This window comes from Salmo salar, chromosome 13 (genome assembly GCF_965601325.2).
Source record: "Salmo salar chromosome 13, fSalSal1, whole genome shotgun sequence".
In the NCBI taxonomy this organism is placed as follows: Eukaryota; Metazoa; Chordata; class Actinopteri; order Salmoniformes; family Salmonidae; genus Salmo; species Salmo salar.
Genome location: NC_138303.1, coordinates 112,331,571 through 112,350,799, shown reverse-complemented (window position 1 = coordinate 112,350,799; position 19,229 = coordinate 112,331,571). Strand labels below are relative to the sequence as shown.

At 45.6% G+C, this 19,229-nt stretch overlaps 1 protein-coding gene across 1 annotated transcript in view; it reads left to right on the top strand.

Moving 5' to 3' along the window:
* Positions 1 to 3,896: 3,896 nt before the first annotated feature.
* The window catches only part of LOC106568558 (TEK tyrosine kinase, endothelial), a 64,166-nt gene continuing 48,833 nt past the window's right edge, over positions 3,897 to 19,229 (top strand). Inside the window, exon 1 of the mRNA XM_045692673.2 lies at positions 3,897 to 4,126. Within this exon, the coding sequence (XP_045548629.1) occupies positions 4,024 to 4,126 (103 nt within the window). The 5' untranslated portion in view covers positions 3,897 to 4,023. The remainder of the gene's footprint in view (positions 4,127 to 19,229) is intronic.

The following is a 19,229-nucleotide window of genomic DNA, read 5'->3' as shown; positions in this document are numbered from 1 at the left end:
ATATTTCCCCCAGATTACACAAACCCACAAATTATTTGAAAACAAATCAAATTTTTGATAAACTCCCATATCTACTGGGTGAAATACCACAGTGTGACATCACAGCAGCAAGATGTGTGACCTGTTGTCACAAGAAAAGGGCAACCGGTGAAGAACAAACACCATTGTAAATACAAACAATATATATATGTTTATTTATTTTCCCTTTTGCATGTCATTACAACATATAGCATATAGACATAATACGACATGTATTTATTATTTTGGAACTTTTTTTGTTTACAGTTCCTTTCTTGTTGTTTATTATCTACTTGCTTTAATATTGTAAACATATGTTTAACATGCCAATAAAGCTTTTAAATTGAAAATAAATCGAATTTACAGGCTGCTAGAGCTTTTACTAACTGGTATCTCCACCTTCGTTCCCATGGACGCCAGAGCAACCTGCGAGTGTCAGGAAACCACAGTGAGTCAGTGCGGTTCCTACTTATATATAAAACGTTTGACCTCTTTCCTAAGGGAACATAGGCCACCGTATATAAATAAATACAGTTGAAGTCGGAAGTTTACATAAACTTAGGTTGGAGTCATTAAAACTAGTTTTTCAACCACTCCACAAATTTCTTGTTAACAAACTATAGTTCTGGCAAGTCGGTTAGGACATCTACTTTGTGCATGACACAAGTTATTTTTCCAACAATTGTTTACAGACAGATTATTTCACCTATAATTCACTGTATCACATTTCCAGTGGGTCAGAAGTTAACATACACTAAGTTGACTGTGCCTTTAAACAGCTTGGAAAATTCCAGAAAATTATGTCATGGCTTTAGAAGCTTCTGATAGGCTAATTGACATAATTTGAGTCAATTGGAGGTGTACCTGTGGATGTATTTCAAGGCCTACCTTCAAACTCAGTGCCTCTGTGCTTATATCATGGGAAAATCAAAAGAAATCAGCCAAGACCTCAGAAAAAAAAATTGTAAACCTCCACAAGTCTGGTTCATCCTTGGGAGCAATTTCCAAACACCTGAAGGTACCACGTTCATCTGTACCAACAATAGTACGCAAGTATAAACACCATGGGACCACGCAGCCGTCATACCGCTCAGGAAGGAGACGTGTTCTGTCTCCTAGAGTTGTACGTACTTTAGTGCGAAAAGTGACAATCAATCCCAGAACAGCAAAGGACCTTGTCAAGATGCTGGAGGAAACAGGTACAAAAGTATTTATATCCACAGTAAGACAAGTCCTATATCGACATAACCTGAAAGGCCGCTCAGCAAGGAAGAAGCCACTGCTCCAAAACCACCATAAAAAAGCCAGACTACGGTTTGCAACTGCACATGGGGACAAAGATCGTACTTTTTGGAGAAATGTCCTCTGGTCTGATGAAACAAAAATAGAACTGTTTGGCCATAATGACCATCGTTATGTTTGGAGGAATAAGGTGGAGGCTTGCAAGCCGAAGAACACCATCCCAACCGTGAAGCACAGGGGTGCCAGCATCATGTTGTGGGGGTGCTTTTCTGCAGGAGAGACTGGTGCACTTTCACAAAATAGATGGCATCATGAGGAGGAAAAGGATGTGGATATATTGAAGCAACATCTCAAGACATCAGTCAGGAAGTTAAAGCTTGGTCGCAAATGGGTCTTCCAAATGAACAATGACCCCAAGCAAACTTCCAAAGTTGTGACAACAAAGTCAAGGTATTGGAGTGGCCATCACAAGCCCTGACCTCAATCCTATAGAAAATTTGTGGGCAGACCTGAAAAAGTGTGTGTGAGCAAGGAGGCCTACAAACCTGACTCAGTTACACCAGCTCTGTCAGGAGGAATGGGCCAAAATTCACCCAATTTATTGTGGGAAGCTTGTGGAAGGCTACCCAAAATGTTTGACCCAAGTTAAACAATTTAAAGGCAATGCTACCAAATACTAATTGAGTGTATGTAAACTTCTGACCCACTGGGAATGTGATGAAAGAAATAAAAGCTGAAATAAATCATTCTCTCTACTATTATTCTGACATTTCACATTCTTAAAATAAAGTGGTGATCCTAACTGACCTAAGACAGGGAATTTTTACTAGGATTAAATGTCAGGAATTGTGAAAAACTGAGTTAGAATGTATTTGGCTAAGGTGTATGTAAACTTCTGACTTCAACTGTGTATATACTGAACAAAAATATAAACTGGACATGTAAAGTGTTGGTCCCATGTTTCATGAGCTGAAATAAAAAATCCCTGAAATTTCCCATGTGATCAAAAGGCTTATTTCTCTAAAATGTTTTCCACAAATTTGTTAACATCCCTATTTGTGAGCATTTCTCCTTTACCAACATAATCCATCCCCCTGACAGGTGTGGCATATCAAGAAGCTGATTAAACAGCATGATCATTACATAGGTGCACCTTGTGCTGAGGACAATAAAAGGCTTCTCTAAAATGTGCAGGTTTGTCACACAACACAATACCACAGATGTCTCAAGTTTTGATGGAGCGTGCAATTGGCATGCTGACTGCAGGAATGTCCATCAGAACTGTTGGCAGAGAATTGAATGTTAATTTCTCTATCATAAACCGCTTCCAACGTCGTTTTAGAGAATTTGGCAGTACGTCCAACTGGCCTCACAAGCGCAGACAACGTGTATGGCTTCGTGTGGGCAAGTGGTTATGGTATGGGCAGACATAAACTACAGACAACGAACACAATTGTGTTTTATGTTCCAGTTCCCGCCAATTTCCAGCAACTTAGCACAGGCATTAAAGAGGAGTGGGAGAACATGCCACAATCAACAGCGGAGATAACCCTACCTTTTGTTTAAGGTATCTGTTGACCGGCAGATGCATATCTGTATTCCCAGTCATGTGAAATCACTACAATTTAGGCCCAATGAATTTATTTCAATTGACTAATTTCCTTATTTGAACTGTATCTCAGTAAAACGTTTGAAATTGTCGCACGTTGCGTTTATATTTTTGTTACATTTTTAGTCATTTTAGCAGACGCTCTTATCCAGAGCGACTTACAGTAGTGAATGCATACATTTCATTTCATGCATTTTTTTTTGTTGTCCTGGCCCCCCCAGTGGGAATCGAACCCACAACCCTGGCGTTGCACACACCATGCTCTACCAACTGAGCCACAGTTGTTCAGTATATAAACTTCTGTATCTAAGGATGTTTGTGGTCGCTGATGGACACTCCCTAACAGATTATTATTCTGTAGGACTGTTCTAAGGACCCTCCCCAAGGGGCCTTTAGGGATACATTCCAAAATGGAACCCTATTCCCTATGTAGTGCACTACTTTACACCAGAGTCCTATGGTCCAACATAGTGCACTAAATAGGGGATAGGGTGCTGTTTGGGATGTAACCTAGGAATGGTAATTAAAATCATGACATTGTTCTGTTCAGACTGGGAGGCTTTTCTTTTCCTCCCATCCTGACATGAAGAGGAAACAGGAAAAGGAACTGTAACTCCCAATGCCTGGAGAGAGAGAGAGAGAGAGAGAGACATGAGAGACAAGAAAGAGAGAGAGAGCAGATAGAGAGGGGGAGAAAGAAGGAGAGAGAGAGAGAGTAAGAATGAGAGAGAGAGAGAGAGAGAGAGAGAGAGAAAGAAAGAATGAGAGAGAGAGACACAGAGAGAGAGAGAGACAGAGAGAGGGAGAAAGAAAGAATGAGAGAGAGAGAGAGAGAGAGAGACAGAGAGAGAGACAGAGAGAGAGAGAGAGAAAGAAAGAATGAGAGAGAGAGACACACAGAGAGAGAGAGAGAGAGAGAGTAAGAATGAGAGAGAGAGAGAGCAGAGAGGAAAAAGAAAGAGAGCTAGGGGTCTGGGGCGAGCAAGAAAGGGGAGGGAAAAGCAGGGAGGGAAAGGGAGGGTGGGTTTAGAGACTTTTCAGAGCCAGCCAGACTGTGAAGAGATGTGTATTGATGGGTCTCTCTGACACCCTCAGGGGTTTGGTCTTTCTCTGTATTCCCAGTCTGAGCACCTCGGACCAGCAGTGCTGTGTGGATGTACACCCTGGACGCCCTGGAGCCTTTACCAGCCTACCGCTGGAGGATCATGTGTTATCATCTCTACTCTACTCTGTGTCTGGTCTACTGGTTCTCTCCGGGTATGTATCGCTACACTACTGAATCCCTTTTGGGTTATCTAGCACATTTCATTGACCCTTTATTTATATTGAGGTCATTATTCAACCTTTTTTACAAGGGAGATCTGTCCATAGAGACATGTGCCTTCAAAAAGTATTCACACCCTTTGACTTTTTCCACATTTTGTTGTTAACAGCCTGAAGTTAAAATTGTTTAAATTGAGATGTATTTTCACTGGCCTACACACAATATCACATAGTGTCAATGTGGAATTATATTTTTATATATATTATTTTACATTTTTACAAATGAATTAAAAATAAAAAGCTGAAATGTTGAGTTAATAAGAATTCAACCCCTTTGTTATGGCAAGTTCAGGAGTAAACATTAATTTATCAAGTCACACAATAAGTTGCATGGACTCACTATGTGTGCCATAATAGTGCTTAACATGATTTTTGAATGACTACCTCATCTCTGTACCCCACATATACAATAATCTGTAAGATCCCTCAGTCGAGCAGTGAATTTCAAACACAGATTAAACCACAAAGACCAGGAAGGTTTTCCAATGCCTCGCAAAGAAGGGCTATACTATTTCACGATATCTCATTCACTTAAAAACGTACATATCTTGCATTACTCATATCATATGTATATAATGTATTCTATACTATTCTACTGTATCTTAGTCCGTTTCACTCTGACATCGCTCGTCCATATGTATATAGTCTTCATTCATTCCTACTTAGATGTGTGTGTATTGGGTATATGTTGTGTAATTTGTTAGATATTTACTGCACTGTTGGAACTAGAAACACAAGCATTTAGTTAGATATTACTGCACTGTTGGAACTAGAAACACAAGCATTTAGTTAGGTATTACTGTTGGAGCTAGAAACACAAGCATTTAGTTAGATATTACTGTACTGTTGGAGCTAGAAACACAAGCATTTAGTTAGATATTACTGTTGGAGCTAGAAACACAAGCATTTAGTTAGATATTACTGTTGGAGCTGGGAACACAAGCATTTAGTTAGATATTACTGTACTGTTGGAGCTAGAAACACAAGCATTTAGTTAGATATTACTGTTGGAGCTAGAAACACAAGCATTTAGTTAGATATTACTGTACTGTTGGAGCTGGGAACACAAGCATTTAGTTAGATATTACTGCACTGTTGGAACTAGAAACACAAGCATTTAGTTAGATATTACTGTTGGAGCTGGGAACACAAGCATTTAGTTAGATATTACTGTATTGTTGGAGCGAGAAACACAAGCATTTAGTTAGATATTACTGTACTTTTGGAGCTAGAAACACAAGCATTTAGTTAGATATTACTGCACTGTTGGAGCTAGAAACACAAGCATTTCACTACACCCGCAATAACATCTGCTAATCACGTGTATGTGACCAATAACATTTGATTTGATTTGGTAGATGGGTAAAACATATATTTTTTTAAAAGCAGACATTGAACATCCCTTTGAGCATGGTAAAGTTATTAATTACACTATGGATGGTGTATCAATACACCCAGTCACTACAATAATAGAGGCGTCCTTCCTAACTCAGTTGCCGTAGAGCAGCGTTTCCCAAACTCAGTCCTCGGTCCCCAAATGGTAGACATTTTGTTTTTTTGCCCCAACACTACACAACTGATTCAAATGATCAAAGCTTGATGATTTAGTTGATGATTTGAATCAGCTGTGTAGTGCTTGGGTAAAGCCTAAAACGTGCACCTCCTGGTGTGCCGAGTTTGGGGAAACCGTGCCGTAGAGGAAGGAAAGCGCTCAGGGATTTCACCATGAGGCCAACGATGACTTTAAAACAGTTCTAGAGTTTAATGGCTGTGATAGGAGAAAACTGAGGATGGATCAACAACATTCAAAATGGCGCCGGAAGAAATGGCAGCAGTGTTACGGGCGTCTAACCAATTGGGATATTATGTGTTTTTTTCTCGCGTTATTTGTAACTTATTTTGTACATAATGTTTCTGCCACCGTATCTTACGGCAAATAAAGAGCTTCTAGATATCAGGACAGAGATCACTCACCTCGGATTAGACAAAGATTTTTTGTAGAACAAACAAGAAGCACAAGACATTCTCCAAACACCTGACAGGGCCAACATCCCCGTTATTTGCAAGAGGAACGACGCAGGTACAGAGGACAAAGAGCCGGATGCCTGGTCAGGACCCGAAAAAAGGCGAGTGGGAAAGCTGCCGTTACCGTCAATATTACTCGCCAACGTGCAATCATTGGACAATAAATTAGACGAGGTACGATCACGAATATCCTAGAACAGCACACTCCGGTAAGACGAGGGGGGGGCAGTCTGTGCATATTTGTAAACAACAGCTGGTGCACGAAATCTAAGGAAGTCTCTAGGTTTTGCTCGCCTGAAGTAGAGTATATTGTGATAAATTGCAGGCCACACTATTTGCCAAGATAGTTTTCATCTATACTTTTCGTGGCTGTTTATTTACCACCACAGACAGATGCTGGCACTGAGACCGCACTCAACCAGCTGTATAAGGAAATAAGCAAACAGGAACCCACTCACCCAGAGGCGGCGCTCCTAGTGGCCGGAGACTTTAATGCAGGGAAACTTAAATCAGTTTTACCTCATTTCTATCAACATATTAAACGTGCAACCAAAGGGAAAAAAATTCTAGATCACCTGTACTCCACACACAGAGACGTGTACAAAGCTCTCCCTCGCCCTCCATTTGGTAAATCCGACCACAACTCTATCCTCCTTATTCCTGCTTACAAGCTAAAATGAAAGCAGGAAGCACCAGTGATTCGGTCTATAAAAAAGTGGTCAGATGAAGCAGATGCTAAACTACAGGACTGTTTTGCTACCACAGACTGGAACATGTTCTGGGATTCTTCTGATGGCATTGAGGAGTACACCACATCAGTCACTGGCTTCATCAATAAGTGCATTGAGCACGTCGTCCCCACAGTGACTGTACGTACATACCCCAACCAGAAGCCATGGATTACAGGCAACATTCACACTGAGCTAAAGGGTAGAGCAGCCACTTTCAAGGAGCGGGACTCTAACCCAGAAGCTTACAAGAAATCCTGTATGCCCTGCGACGAACCATCAAACATATTCCAGTCAAAGTGTAGCTCATCACTAAGCTAAGGATCCTGGGACTAAACACCTCCCTCTGCAACTGGATCCTGGACTTCCTGACGGGCCGCCCCCAGGTGGTGAGGGTAGGTAGCAACACATCTGCCACGCTGATCCTCAACACTGGAGCTCCCCAGGGGTGCGTGCTCAGTCCCCTCCTGTACTCCCTGTTCACCCATGACTGCATGGCCAGGTGTGTAAAGCTCTTAGAGACTTACCCAGAAAGACACAGCTGTAATCACTGCCAAAGGTGATTCTAACATGTATTAACTCAGGGGTGTGAATACTTATATAAATTAGACATTTCTATAAACATATTTTTACTTTGTCATTATGGGGTATTGTGTGTAGATGGGTGAGGGGGGAAAAAAATCTATTTAATCCATTTTAAATCCAGGCTGTAACACAACGAAATGTGGAATAAGTGAAGGGGTATGAACACTTTCTGAAGGCACGAGAGAGAGAGAGAGAGAGAGAGAGAGAGAGAGAGAGAGAGAGAGAGAGAGAGCGCGCTATCTGGTTCTGTTTCTATGATCTGATACCATGTGGACCAGACATGGTCCATGGTTAACACCTCGCAGTAGCAGTGTGTGGGTAAAATCATCGGGGAAGCCAAGCCAGAAAACACAAAAGCCTTATTACAACATAGGTGTTGTGATAATTGTGTTGTTTGCTCTGTAACCTGTTAGTTCATATGCCTTGACACCGTGATATATAGACCTAAAGGCTGAGACAATAAGACACAGTGGCAGAATAAATTCAACCACACCTTTGTTTCATCACAAAATCAGAGAGCAACATCTGTCTGGTGAAGTCCACAAAGCATACTGCATGTAACAAACAGTTACATGATCTACAGCAAGGGTCAAGAAAGTTCATGTTTTCGACATTTCCAGACCACTAAACAACTTTTGATTTATAAACACAGAGAGTTACCTCATGACGCAAAGGAAACAGGAGCTGCCTCTACTATTCCAGCACCATTTCAACATCAACATTTCAACATCAAATCACCTATCCTTAGTCTAACAGCGTGACAACTAAAAGATACTAAAAACAATTTAGACCAATCAACGTAAGCTAAATACGATGTGGCTGTCCATGGTTCTGGTGTGTGTGTGTGTGTGTGTGTGTGTGTGTGTGTGTGTGTGTGTGTGTGTGTGTGTGTGTGTGTGTGTGTGTGTGTGTATTCATTCAAGCAGAAAAACATGTTGACTCACCCTAGAGAAACGTCAATGCCTTCCTCCTGTCTTTCATCATGTTGCCTAAACGGTCCATCACTCTGTCATACAGTACCCGCTGTTAGTTTTTGTTGTCCCTGGCTACCTGGGTAAAATGCTTTGCTCGCTAGCCTAACTTCCATTCATGGGCAACGTTAGCTAGTTAAAATTAGCCTTCTACATCTAGCTACATATTGAACTTCCATCCTCTCAGGTCAGGGGCACAACAATGTAGCCTCCCTGTGGCTCAGTTGGTAGAGCATGGTGTTTGCAACGCCAGGGTTGTGGGTTCGATTCTCACGGGGGACCAGTACGAAAAAGAAAAAAACAATGTATGAAATGTATGCATTCACTACTGTAAGGCGCTCTGGATAAGAGCGTCTCCTAAATGACTAAAATGTAAATGTATGAATTAATGGTTGGATCAGAATCACCGTTATAATCATTGGTCAGTATGGAGAATTAAGTAAAACCACAAGTCCAGATCCCCATCTCCATGCATGGATCATTTAGGAAAGGGACAGTTTTAGTTAGCTAGCTAGCCACTGGAGGACAACAACACAACGAGATGCAACAATTCAAGTTGTTTCTATCGATGACGTATTGCTCTGTGATTGGAATGAAGCCAAATCCAAACTGGCTTCCCTTAACACTTTTTTTTTTTTGGTGTGCCAGGACCATTCACAGTTGAGCTCACTCCGTTTAGCTCAACGCTGATTGGCTATTATTTTATACTTTTTTTTATATAAAGGGAGGCCAAGTGCTCGCTGGCTTCCCTTGCATCAAATGCTACTGGCGGCAACAATGTCATACTCTTTTTGACCAGACAGCATCAGATAGATGGGCTACACATAGAGAGACAGAGGGGCGCTGTTTCGCTCTCTTGTGAATTGAAGGAAAATGTATGAAAACACAGAGAGATTAAAATGTTTATGTTTCTTTCTTTTTTTCTTGGTCAATTTTAGGGGGAAGCCTGGCCTTCCCTTGGCAACCATGAATAGACACCACTGATACACCACTGGGGTATAGGGACAGGGGGTCACTGGGATATAGGGACAGGGGCCCTCTGGGGTATAGGGACAGGGGGACACTGGGATATAGGGACAGGGGCCCTCTGGGGTATAGGGACAGGGGCCCACTGGGATATAGGGACAGGGTCCCACTGGGATATAGGGACAGGGGCCCTCTGGGGTATAGGGACAGGGTCTCTCTGGGATATAGGGACAGGGGGACACTGGGGATATGGACAGGGGCCCTCTGGGGTATAGGGACAGGGGCCCACTGGGATATAGGGACAGGGTCCCACTGGGATATAGGGACAGGGGCCCTCTGGGGTATAGGGACAGGGTCTCTCTGGGATATAGGGACAGGGGGACACTGGGGATAGGGACAGGGGCCCTCTGGGGTATAGGGACAGGGGCCCACTGGGATATAGGGACAGGGTCCCACTGGGATATAGGGACAAGGTCCCACTGAGATATAGGGACAGGGTCCCACTGAGATATAGGGACAGGGTCCCACTGGGATATAGGGACAGGGTCCCTCTGGGATATAGGGACAGGATTCCACTGGGGTATAGGGAGAGGGTCCCACTGGGGTATAGGGACAGGGTCCCTCTGGGGTATAGGGACAGGGTCGCACTGGGGTATAGGGACAGGGTCCCTCTGGGGTATAGGGACAGGGTCACACTGGGGTATAGGGACAGGGTCCCACTGGGGTATAGGGACAGGGGAACACTGGGATATAGGGACAGGGTCCCACTGGGATATAGGGACAGGGGCCCTCTGGGGTATAGGGACAGGGTCTCTCTGGGATATAGGGACAGGGGGACACTGGGGATATGGACAGGGGGCCTCTGGGGTATAGGGACAGGGGCCCACTGGGATATAGGGACAGGGTCCCACTGGGATATAGGGACAGGGGCCCTCTGGGGTATAGGGACAGGGTCTCTCTGGGATATAGGGACAGGGGGACACTGGGGATAGGGACAGGGGCCCTCTGGGGTATAGGGACAGGGGCCCACTGGGATATAGGGACAGGGTCCCACTGGGATATAGGGACAAGGTCCCACTGAGATATAGGGACAGGGTCCCACTGAGATATAGGGACAGGGTCCCACTGGGATATAGGGACAGGGTCCCTCTGGGATATAGGGACAGGATTCCACTGGGGTATAGGGAGAGGGTCCCACTGGGGTATAGGGACAGGGTCCCTCTGGGGTATAGGGACAGGGTCGCACTGGGGTATAGGGACAGGGTCCCTCTGGGGTATAGGGACAGGGTCACACTGGGGTATAGGGACAGGGTCCCACTGGGATATAGGGACAGGGTCCCACTGGGGTATAGGGACAGGGTCCCACTGGGATATAGGGACAGGATTCCACTGGGATATAGGGACAGGGTCCCACTGGGATATAGGGACAGGGTCCCACTGGGATATAGGGACAGGATTCCACTGGGATATAGGGACAGGGTCCCACTGGGGTACAGGGACAGGGTTCCATTGGGAGGCTATGCTTGTTTTTTTAATACCATTTAAAAAAATGTCTATGTTAAAAACTACATCTTGCTTTTTCCATGTGCACACTTATGGGCACTGTGCGTCACGGATGGATAGGCTGCGCTTCAGTTGTCAAAATCAATGCCATAACCAACTGTATTACTGCTTAAAACTTATTTGGGATCGGTGTCCCTTCCACGGGACGGATGAGCTAACGTAGGCTAATGCAATTAGCATGAGGTTGTAAGTAACTAGAACATTTCCCAGGACATAAACATATCTGATATTGCCAGAAAGCTTGTTAATCTAACTGCACTGTCCAATTTACAGTAGCTACTAAAGTGAAATAATACCATGCTATTGTTTGAGGAGAGTGCACAGTTTTGAACATGAAAAGTTATTAATAAACAAATTAGGCACATTTGGGCAGTCTTGATACAACATTTTGAACAGAAATGCAATGGTTCATTGGATCAGTCAAACTGTGCACATACACTGCTGCCATCTAGTGGCCAAAATCTAAATTGCACCTGGGCTGGAATAATACATTATGTCCTTTTGCATTTCAAAGATGATGGTGCAATTTGTTTTTACAAAAGAACAGTTTTTTTTTTCTCTGTATGATCTTTTACCAGATCTATTGTGTTATATTCTCCTACATTCCTTTCACATTTCCACATTTCACATTTCCAAAAAACATGAGATTTTCCTTGAACAGAAATGAAACAAACACAGTGGAGGTCTGAGAATAGATTTGTGGTCATATGAAACAGAAGTGAGAATGTTTATACTCAGTGAACATCCAACTATGTTGATGAAATGAAATAGCTGTATTATTCCCCTTCAGGTTTCATGGTCTTTAAATAGCACCATGTATTTATGTCTGAGACGTGTAGCACATGACCTTACCACTGTCCCAACCAGTTTAAACATAAAAGTTGTGGACATTGACACGATAGTTTATAATGTAGGGTTTATAGGGTAGAAATAAACTCTTGTAGCAAACCGTGTCATAGTAACACATCCAGCCTCCTGTCTGTCTGTCTGTCTGTCTGTCTGTCTGTCTGCCACACACACACACACACACACACACACACACACACACACACACACACACACACACACACACACACACACACACACACACACACACACACACACTACTTTAACTCTAGTTGGAAGGCAGCCATGACAGCATCACTCCATCCCCTACACTTCACCCTGCTTGAACACAACAACAGAAACGCCCGTAATCATCTGAGGGTGAGTCCCAAATGGAACCCTATTCCCTTTATAGTGCACTACTTCAGACAAAAGTAGTATACAGGGAATAGGGACCATTTGGGATTTCATATTGAGTAATTCCCTAAACACTATCAGCTACAGCTGAAGTCGGAGGTTTACATACGCCTTACCCAAATACATTTAAACTCAGTTTTTTCACAATTCCTGACATTTTAATCCTAGTAAAAATTCCCTGTTTTAGGTCAGTTAGGATCACCACTTTATTTTAAGAATGTGAAATGTCAGAATAATAGTAGAGAGAATGATTTATTTCAGCTTTTATTTCTTTCATCACATTCCCAGTAGGTCAGAAGTTTACATACACTCAATTAGTATTTGGCAGCATTGCCTTTACAGTCTCTAACTTGGGTCAAACGTTTCAGGGTAGCCTTCCAGAAGCTTCCCACAATAAGTTGGGTGAATTTTGGCCCATTCCTCCTGACAGAGCTGGTGTAACTGAGTCAGCTTTGTAGGCCTCCTCGCTCGCACACGCCTTTTCAGTTCTGCCCACATATTTTCTATAGGAATGAGGTCAGGGCTTTTTGATGACCACTTCAATATCTTGACTTTGTTGTCCTTAAGCCATTTTGCCACAACTTTGGAAGTGTGCTTGGGGTCCTTGTCCATTTGGACCCATTTGCGACCAAGCTTAATCTTTAACTTCCTGACAGTCCCTCCTGCAGCAAAGCACCTCCACAACATGATGCCGCCACCCCTGTGCTTCACGGTTGGGATGGTTTTCTTCGGCTTGCAAGCCTCCCCCTTTTTTCCTCCAAACATAACGATGGTCATTATGGCCAAACAGTTCTATTTTTGTTTCATCAGACCAGAGGACATTTCTCCAAAAAGTACGATCTTTGTCCCCATGTGCAGTTGCAAACCGTAGTCTGGCTTTTTTTTATGGCGGTTTTGGAGCAGTGGCTTCTTCCTTGCTGAGCGGCCTTTCAGGTTATGTTGATATAGGACTCGTTTTACTGTGGATATAAATACTTTTGTACCTGTTTCCTCCAGCGTTTTCACAAGGTCCTTTGCTGTTGTTCTGGGATTGTTTTGCACTTTTCGCACCAAAGTACGTTCATCTCTAGGAGACAGAACGTGTCTCCTTCCTGAGCGGTATGATGGCTGCGTGGTCCCATGGTGTTTATACTTGCGTATTATTGTTTGTACAGATGAACGTGGTACCTTCAGGTGTTTGGAAATTGCTCCCAAGGATGAACCAGACTTGTGGAGGTCTACAATTGTTTTTCTGAGGTCTTGGCTGATTTCTTTTGATTTTCCCATGATGTCAAGCAAAAATGCACTGAGTTTGAAGGTAGGCCTTGAAATACATCCACAGGTACACCTCCAATTGACTCAAATTATGTCAATTAGCCTATCAGACGCTTCTAAAGCCATGACACCATTTTCTTGAATTTTCTAAGCTGTTTAAAGGCACAGTCAATTTAGTAAATGTAAACTTCTGACCCACTGGAATTGTGATACAATGAACTATAAGTGAAATAATCTGTCTGTAAACAATTGTTGGAAAAATGACTTATGTCATGCACAAAGTAGATGTCCTAACCGACTTGCCAAAACTATAGTTTGTTAACAAGAAATTTGTGGAGTGGTTGAAAAATTAGTTTTAATGACTCCAACCTAAGTTGTATGTAAACTTCCGACTTCAGCTGTACAAGAGATGAAGCCTTTCATATTAAAATGTGGCTCCTTGGCCTTTTAATCATCTCATTGATGACGATGTTTAAACTCAACTGGATTTAATGTGTCACTTTAATATTAGATTTATATATTTTAATACTTTAATACACTTTAATACACTTTAATACATTTTAATATTAGATTTATATATTTTAATACTTTAATACACTTTAATACACTTTAATACACTTTAATATTAGATTTATATATTTTAATACTTTAATACACTTTAATACACTTTAATATTAGATTTATATCTTTTTTTAAATGCTGTAAGAGCAAAACATAGCACTTCCCCCTATAAACCTACACCCTGGTTCTCAGGGGTTCTCAGGAATATTCTTCCCCCCTATAAACCTACACCCTGGTTCTCAGGAGTCCCCAGGAATATTCTTCCCCCCTATAAACCTACACCCTGGTTCTCAGGGGTCCCCAGGAATATTCTTCCCCCTATAAACCTACACCCTGGTTCTCAGGAGTCCTCAGGAATATTCTTCCCCCCTATAAACCTACACCCTGGTTCTCAGGGGTCCCCAGGAATATTATTCCCCCTATAAACCTACACCCTGGTTCTCAGGAGTCCTCAGGAATATTCTTCCCCCTATAAACCTACACCCTGGTTCTCAGGAGTCCCCAGGAATATTCTTCCCCCCTATAAACCTACACCCTGGTTCTCAGGGGTCCCCAGGAATATTCTTCCCCCCTATAAACCTACACCCTGGTTCTCAGGAGTCCTCAGGAATATTCTTCCCCCTATAAACCTACACCCTGGTTCTCAGGAGTCCTCAGGAATATTCTTCCCCCCTATAAACCTACACCCTGGTTCTCAGGAGTCCCCAGGAATATTCTTCCCCCTATAAACCTACACCCTGGTTCTCAGGGGTCCCCAGGAATATTCTTCCCCCTATAAACCAACACCCTGGTTCTCAGGGGTCCCCAGGAATATTCTTCCCCCTATAAACCTACACCCTGGTTCTCAGGAGTCCCCAGGAATATTCTTCCCCCTATAAACCTACACCCTGGTTCTCAGGGGTCCCCAGGAATATTCTTCCCCCCTATAAACCTACACCCTGGTTCTCAGGAGTCCCCAGGAATATTCTTCCCCCCTATAAACCTACACCCTGGTTCTCAGGAGTCCTCAGGACTATTCTTACTTCAACAACAATAGCAGGGCGAGGTTTCCTGAACATTAACACATAGGCAGAACACAATCAGCTGGCTGCTTGTGTGGAAGGAATTCTTTACAACAGTAGCTACTGGGGAAATGACAGGAACATTATATTCACTTGATCTTAGCTGAATGTTCCTGCTTTACTAAAAAAACATGTCAGCAAAGGTGAAGATATAAAAAAATCTTCATTTAACTAGTCAAGTCAGTTAAGAACAAATTGTTATTTATACACTCTAACCACTAGACTACCTGCCTCTTCTACACTCTAACCACTAGACTACCTGCCTCCTCTACACTCTAACCACTAGGCTACCTGCCTCCTCTACACTCTAACCACTAGGTTACCTGCCTCTTCTACACTCTAACCACTAGGCTACCTGCCTCCTCTACACTCTAACCACTAGACTACCTGCCTCCCCTCCACTCAAACCACTAGGCTACCTGCCACCCCTACACTCTAACCACTAGACTACCTGCCTCCTCTACACTCTAACCACTAGGCTACCTGCCTCCTCTACTCTAACCACTAGGCTACCTGCCTCCTCTACACTCTAACCACTAGGCTACCTGCCTCCTCTACACTCTAACCACTAGGTTACCTGCCTCTTCTACACTCTAACCACTAGGCTAACTGCCTCCTCTACACTCTAACCACTAGGCTACCTGCCTCCTCTACACTCTAACCACTAGGCGACCTGCCGCCACTCCACTCTAACCACTAGGTTACCCTGCCACCTCTACACTCTAACCACTAGGTTACCTGCCGCCCCTCCACTCTAACCACTAGGCTACCTGCCGCCCCTACACTCTAACCACTAGGCTACCTGCCTCCTCTACACTCTAACCACTAGGCTACCTGCCGCTCCTCCACTCTAACCACTAGGCTACCTGCTGCCCCTCCACTCTAACCACTAGGCTACCTGCCTCCTCTACACTCTAACCACTAAACTACCTGCCGCCCCTACACTCTAACCACTAGGCTACCTGCCTCCTCTACACTCTAACCACTAGGCTACCTGCCGCTCCTCCACTCTAACCACTAGGCTACCTGCTGCCCCTCCACTCTAACCACTAGGCTACCTGCCTCCTCTACACTCTAACCACTAAACTACCTGCCGCCCCTACACTCTAACCACTAGGTTACCTGCCGCCCCTCCACTCTAACCACTAGGCTACCTGCCGCCCCTACACTCTAACCACTAGGCTACCTGCCTCCTCTACACTCTAACCACTAGGCTACCTGCCGCTCCTCCACTCTAACCACTAGGTTACCTGCCGCCCCTCCACTCTAACCACTAGGCTACCTGCCGCCCCTACACTCTAACCACTAGGTTACCTGCCTCCGCTACACTCTAACCAGTAGGCTACCTGCCGCCCCTCCACTCTAACCACTAGGCTACCTGCCGCTCCTCCACTCTAACCACTAGGCTACCTGCCGCTCCTCCACTCTAACAACTAGGCTACCTGCCGCCCCTCCACTCTAACCACTAGTCTACCTGCCGCCCTCCACTCTAACCACTAGGCTACCTGCCGCCCCTCCACTCTAACCACTAGGCTACCTGCCTCCCCTCCACTCTAACCACTAGGCTACCTGCCTCCCCTCCACTCTAACCATTAGGCTACCTGCCGCTCCTCCACACTAACCACTAGGCTACCTGCCGCTCCTCCACTCTAACCACTAGGCTACCTGCCGCCCCTCCACTCTAACCACTAGGCTACCTGCCGCCCCTCCACTCTAACCACTAGGCTACCTGCCGCCCCTCCACTCTAACCACTAGGCTACCTGCCTCCCCTCCACTCTAACCACTAGGCTACCTGCCTCCCCTCCACTCTAACCACTAGACTACCTGCCCCCTCTACACTCTAACCACTAGGCTACCTGCCTCCTCTACACTCTAACCACTAGGTTACCTGCCTCTTCTACACTCTAACCACTAGGCTACCTGCCTCCTCTACACTCTAACCACTAGGCTACCTGCCTCCTCTACACTCTAACCACTAGGCTACCTGCCGCCACTCCACTCTAACCACTATGTTACCTGCCGCCCCTCCACTCTAACCACTAGGCTACCTGCCGCCCCTACACTCTAACCACTAGGCTACCTGCCTCCTCTACACTCTAACCACTAGGCTACCTGCCGCTCCTCCACTCTAACCACTAGGCTACCTGCCGCCCCTCCACTCTAACCACTAGGCTACCTGCCTCCCCTCCACTCTAACCACTAGGCTACCTGCCTCCCCTCCACTCTAACCACTAGACTACCTGCCCCCTCTACACTCTAACCACTAGGCTACCTGCCTCCTCTACACTCTAACCACTAGGTTACCTGCCTCTTCTACACTCTAACCACTAGGCTACCTGCCTCCTCTACACTCTAACCACTAGGCTACCTGCCTCCTCTACACTCTAACCACTAGGCTACCTGCCGCCACTCCACTCTAACCACTAGGTTACCCTGCCACCTCTACACTCTAACCACTAGGTTACCTGCCGCCCCTCCACTCTAACCACTAGGCTACCTGCCGCCCCTACACTCTAACCACTAGGTTACCTGCCGCCCCTCCACTCTAACCATTAGGCTACCTGCCGCTCCTCCACACTAACCAATAGGCTACCTGCCGCTCCTCCACTCTAACCACTAGGCTACCTGCCGCCCCTCCACTCTAACCACTAGGCTACCTGCCTCCCCTCCACTCTAACCACTAGGCTACCTGCCGCCCCTCCACTCTAACCACTAGGCTACCTGCCGCCCCTCCACTCTAACCACTAGGCTACCTGCCTCCCCTCCACTCTAACCACTAGGCTACCTGCCTCCCCTCCACTCTAACCAATAGGCTACCTGCCTCCCCTCCACTCTAACCACTAGGCTACCTGCCTCCCCTCCACTCTAACCACTAGGCTACCTGCCTCCCCTCCACTCTAACCACTAGGCTACCTGCCGCCCCTCCACTCTAACCACTAGGCTACCTGCCTCCCCTACACTCTAACCACTAGACTACCTGCCCCCCCTACACTCTAACCACTAGACTACCTGCCTCCTCTACACTCTAACCACTAGGCTACCTGCCACCAATTCACTCTAACCACTAGACTACCTGCCCCCCCTACACTCTAACCACTAGTCTACCTGCCTCCTCTACACTCTAACCACTAGGTTACCTGCCTCTTCTACACTCTAACCACTAGGCTACCTGCCTCCTCTACACTCTAACCACTAGGCTACCTGCCTCCTCTACACTCTAACCACTAGGCTACCTGCCGCCACTCCACTCTAACAACTAGGTTACCCTGCCACCTCTACACTCTAACCACTAGGTTACCTGCCGCCCCTCCACTCTAACCACTAGGCTACCTGCCGCCCCTACACTCTAACCACTAGGCTACCTGCCTCCTCTACACTCTAACCACTAGGCTACCTGCCGCTCCTCCACTCTAACCACTAGGTTACCTGCCGCCCCTACACTCTAACCACTAGGCTACCTGCCTCCGCTACACTCTAACCAGTAGGCTACCTGCCGCCCCTCCACTCTAACCACTAGGCTACCTGCCGCTCCTCCACTCTAACCACTAGGCTACCTGCCGCTCCTCCACTCTAACAACTAGGCTATTTGCCGCCCCTCCACTCTAACCACTAGTCTACCTGCCGCCCTCCACTCTAACCACTAGGCTACCTGCCGCCCCTCCACTCTAACCACTAGGCTACCTGCCTCCCCTCCACTCTAACCACTAGGCTACCTGCCTCCCCTCCACTCTAACCATTAGGCTACCTGCCGCTCCTCCACACTAACCACTAGGCTACCTGCCGCTCCTCCACTCTAACCACTAGGCTACCTGCCGCCCCTCCACTCTAACCACTAGGCTACCTGCCGCCCCTCCACTCTAACCACTAGGCTACCTGCCGCCCCTCCACTCTAACCACTAGGCTACCTGCCTCCCCTCCACTCTAACCACTAGGCTACCTGCCTCCCCTCCACTCTAACCACTAGACTACCTGCCCCCTCTACACTCTAACCACTAGGCTACCTGCCTCCTCTACACTCTAACCACTAGGCTACCTGCCTCCTCTACACTCTAACCACTAGGCTACCTGCCGCCACTCCAC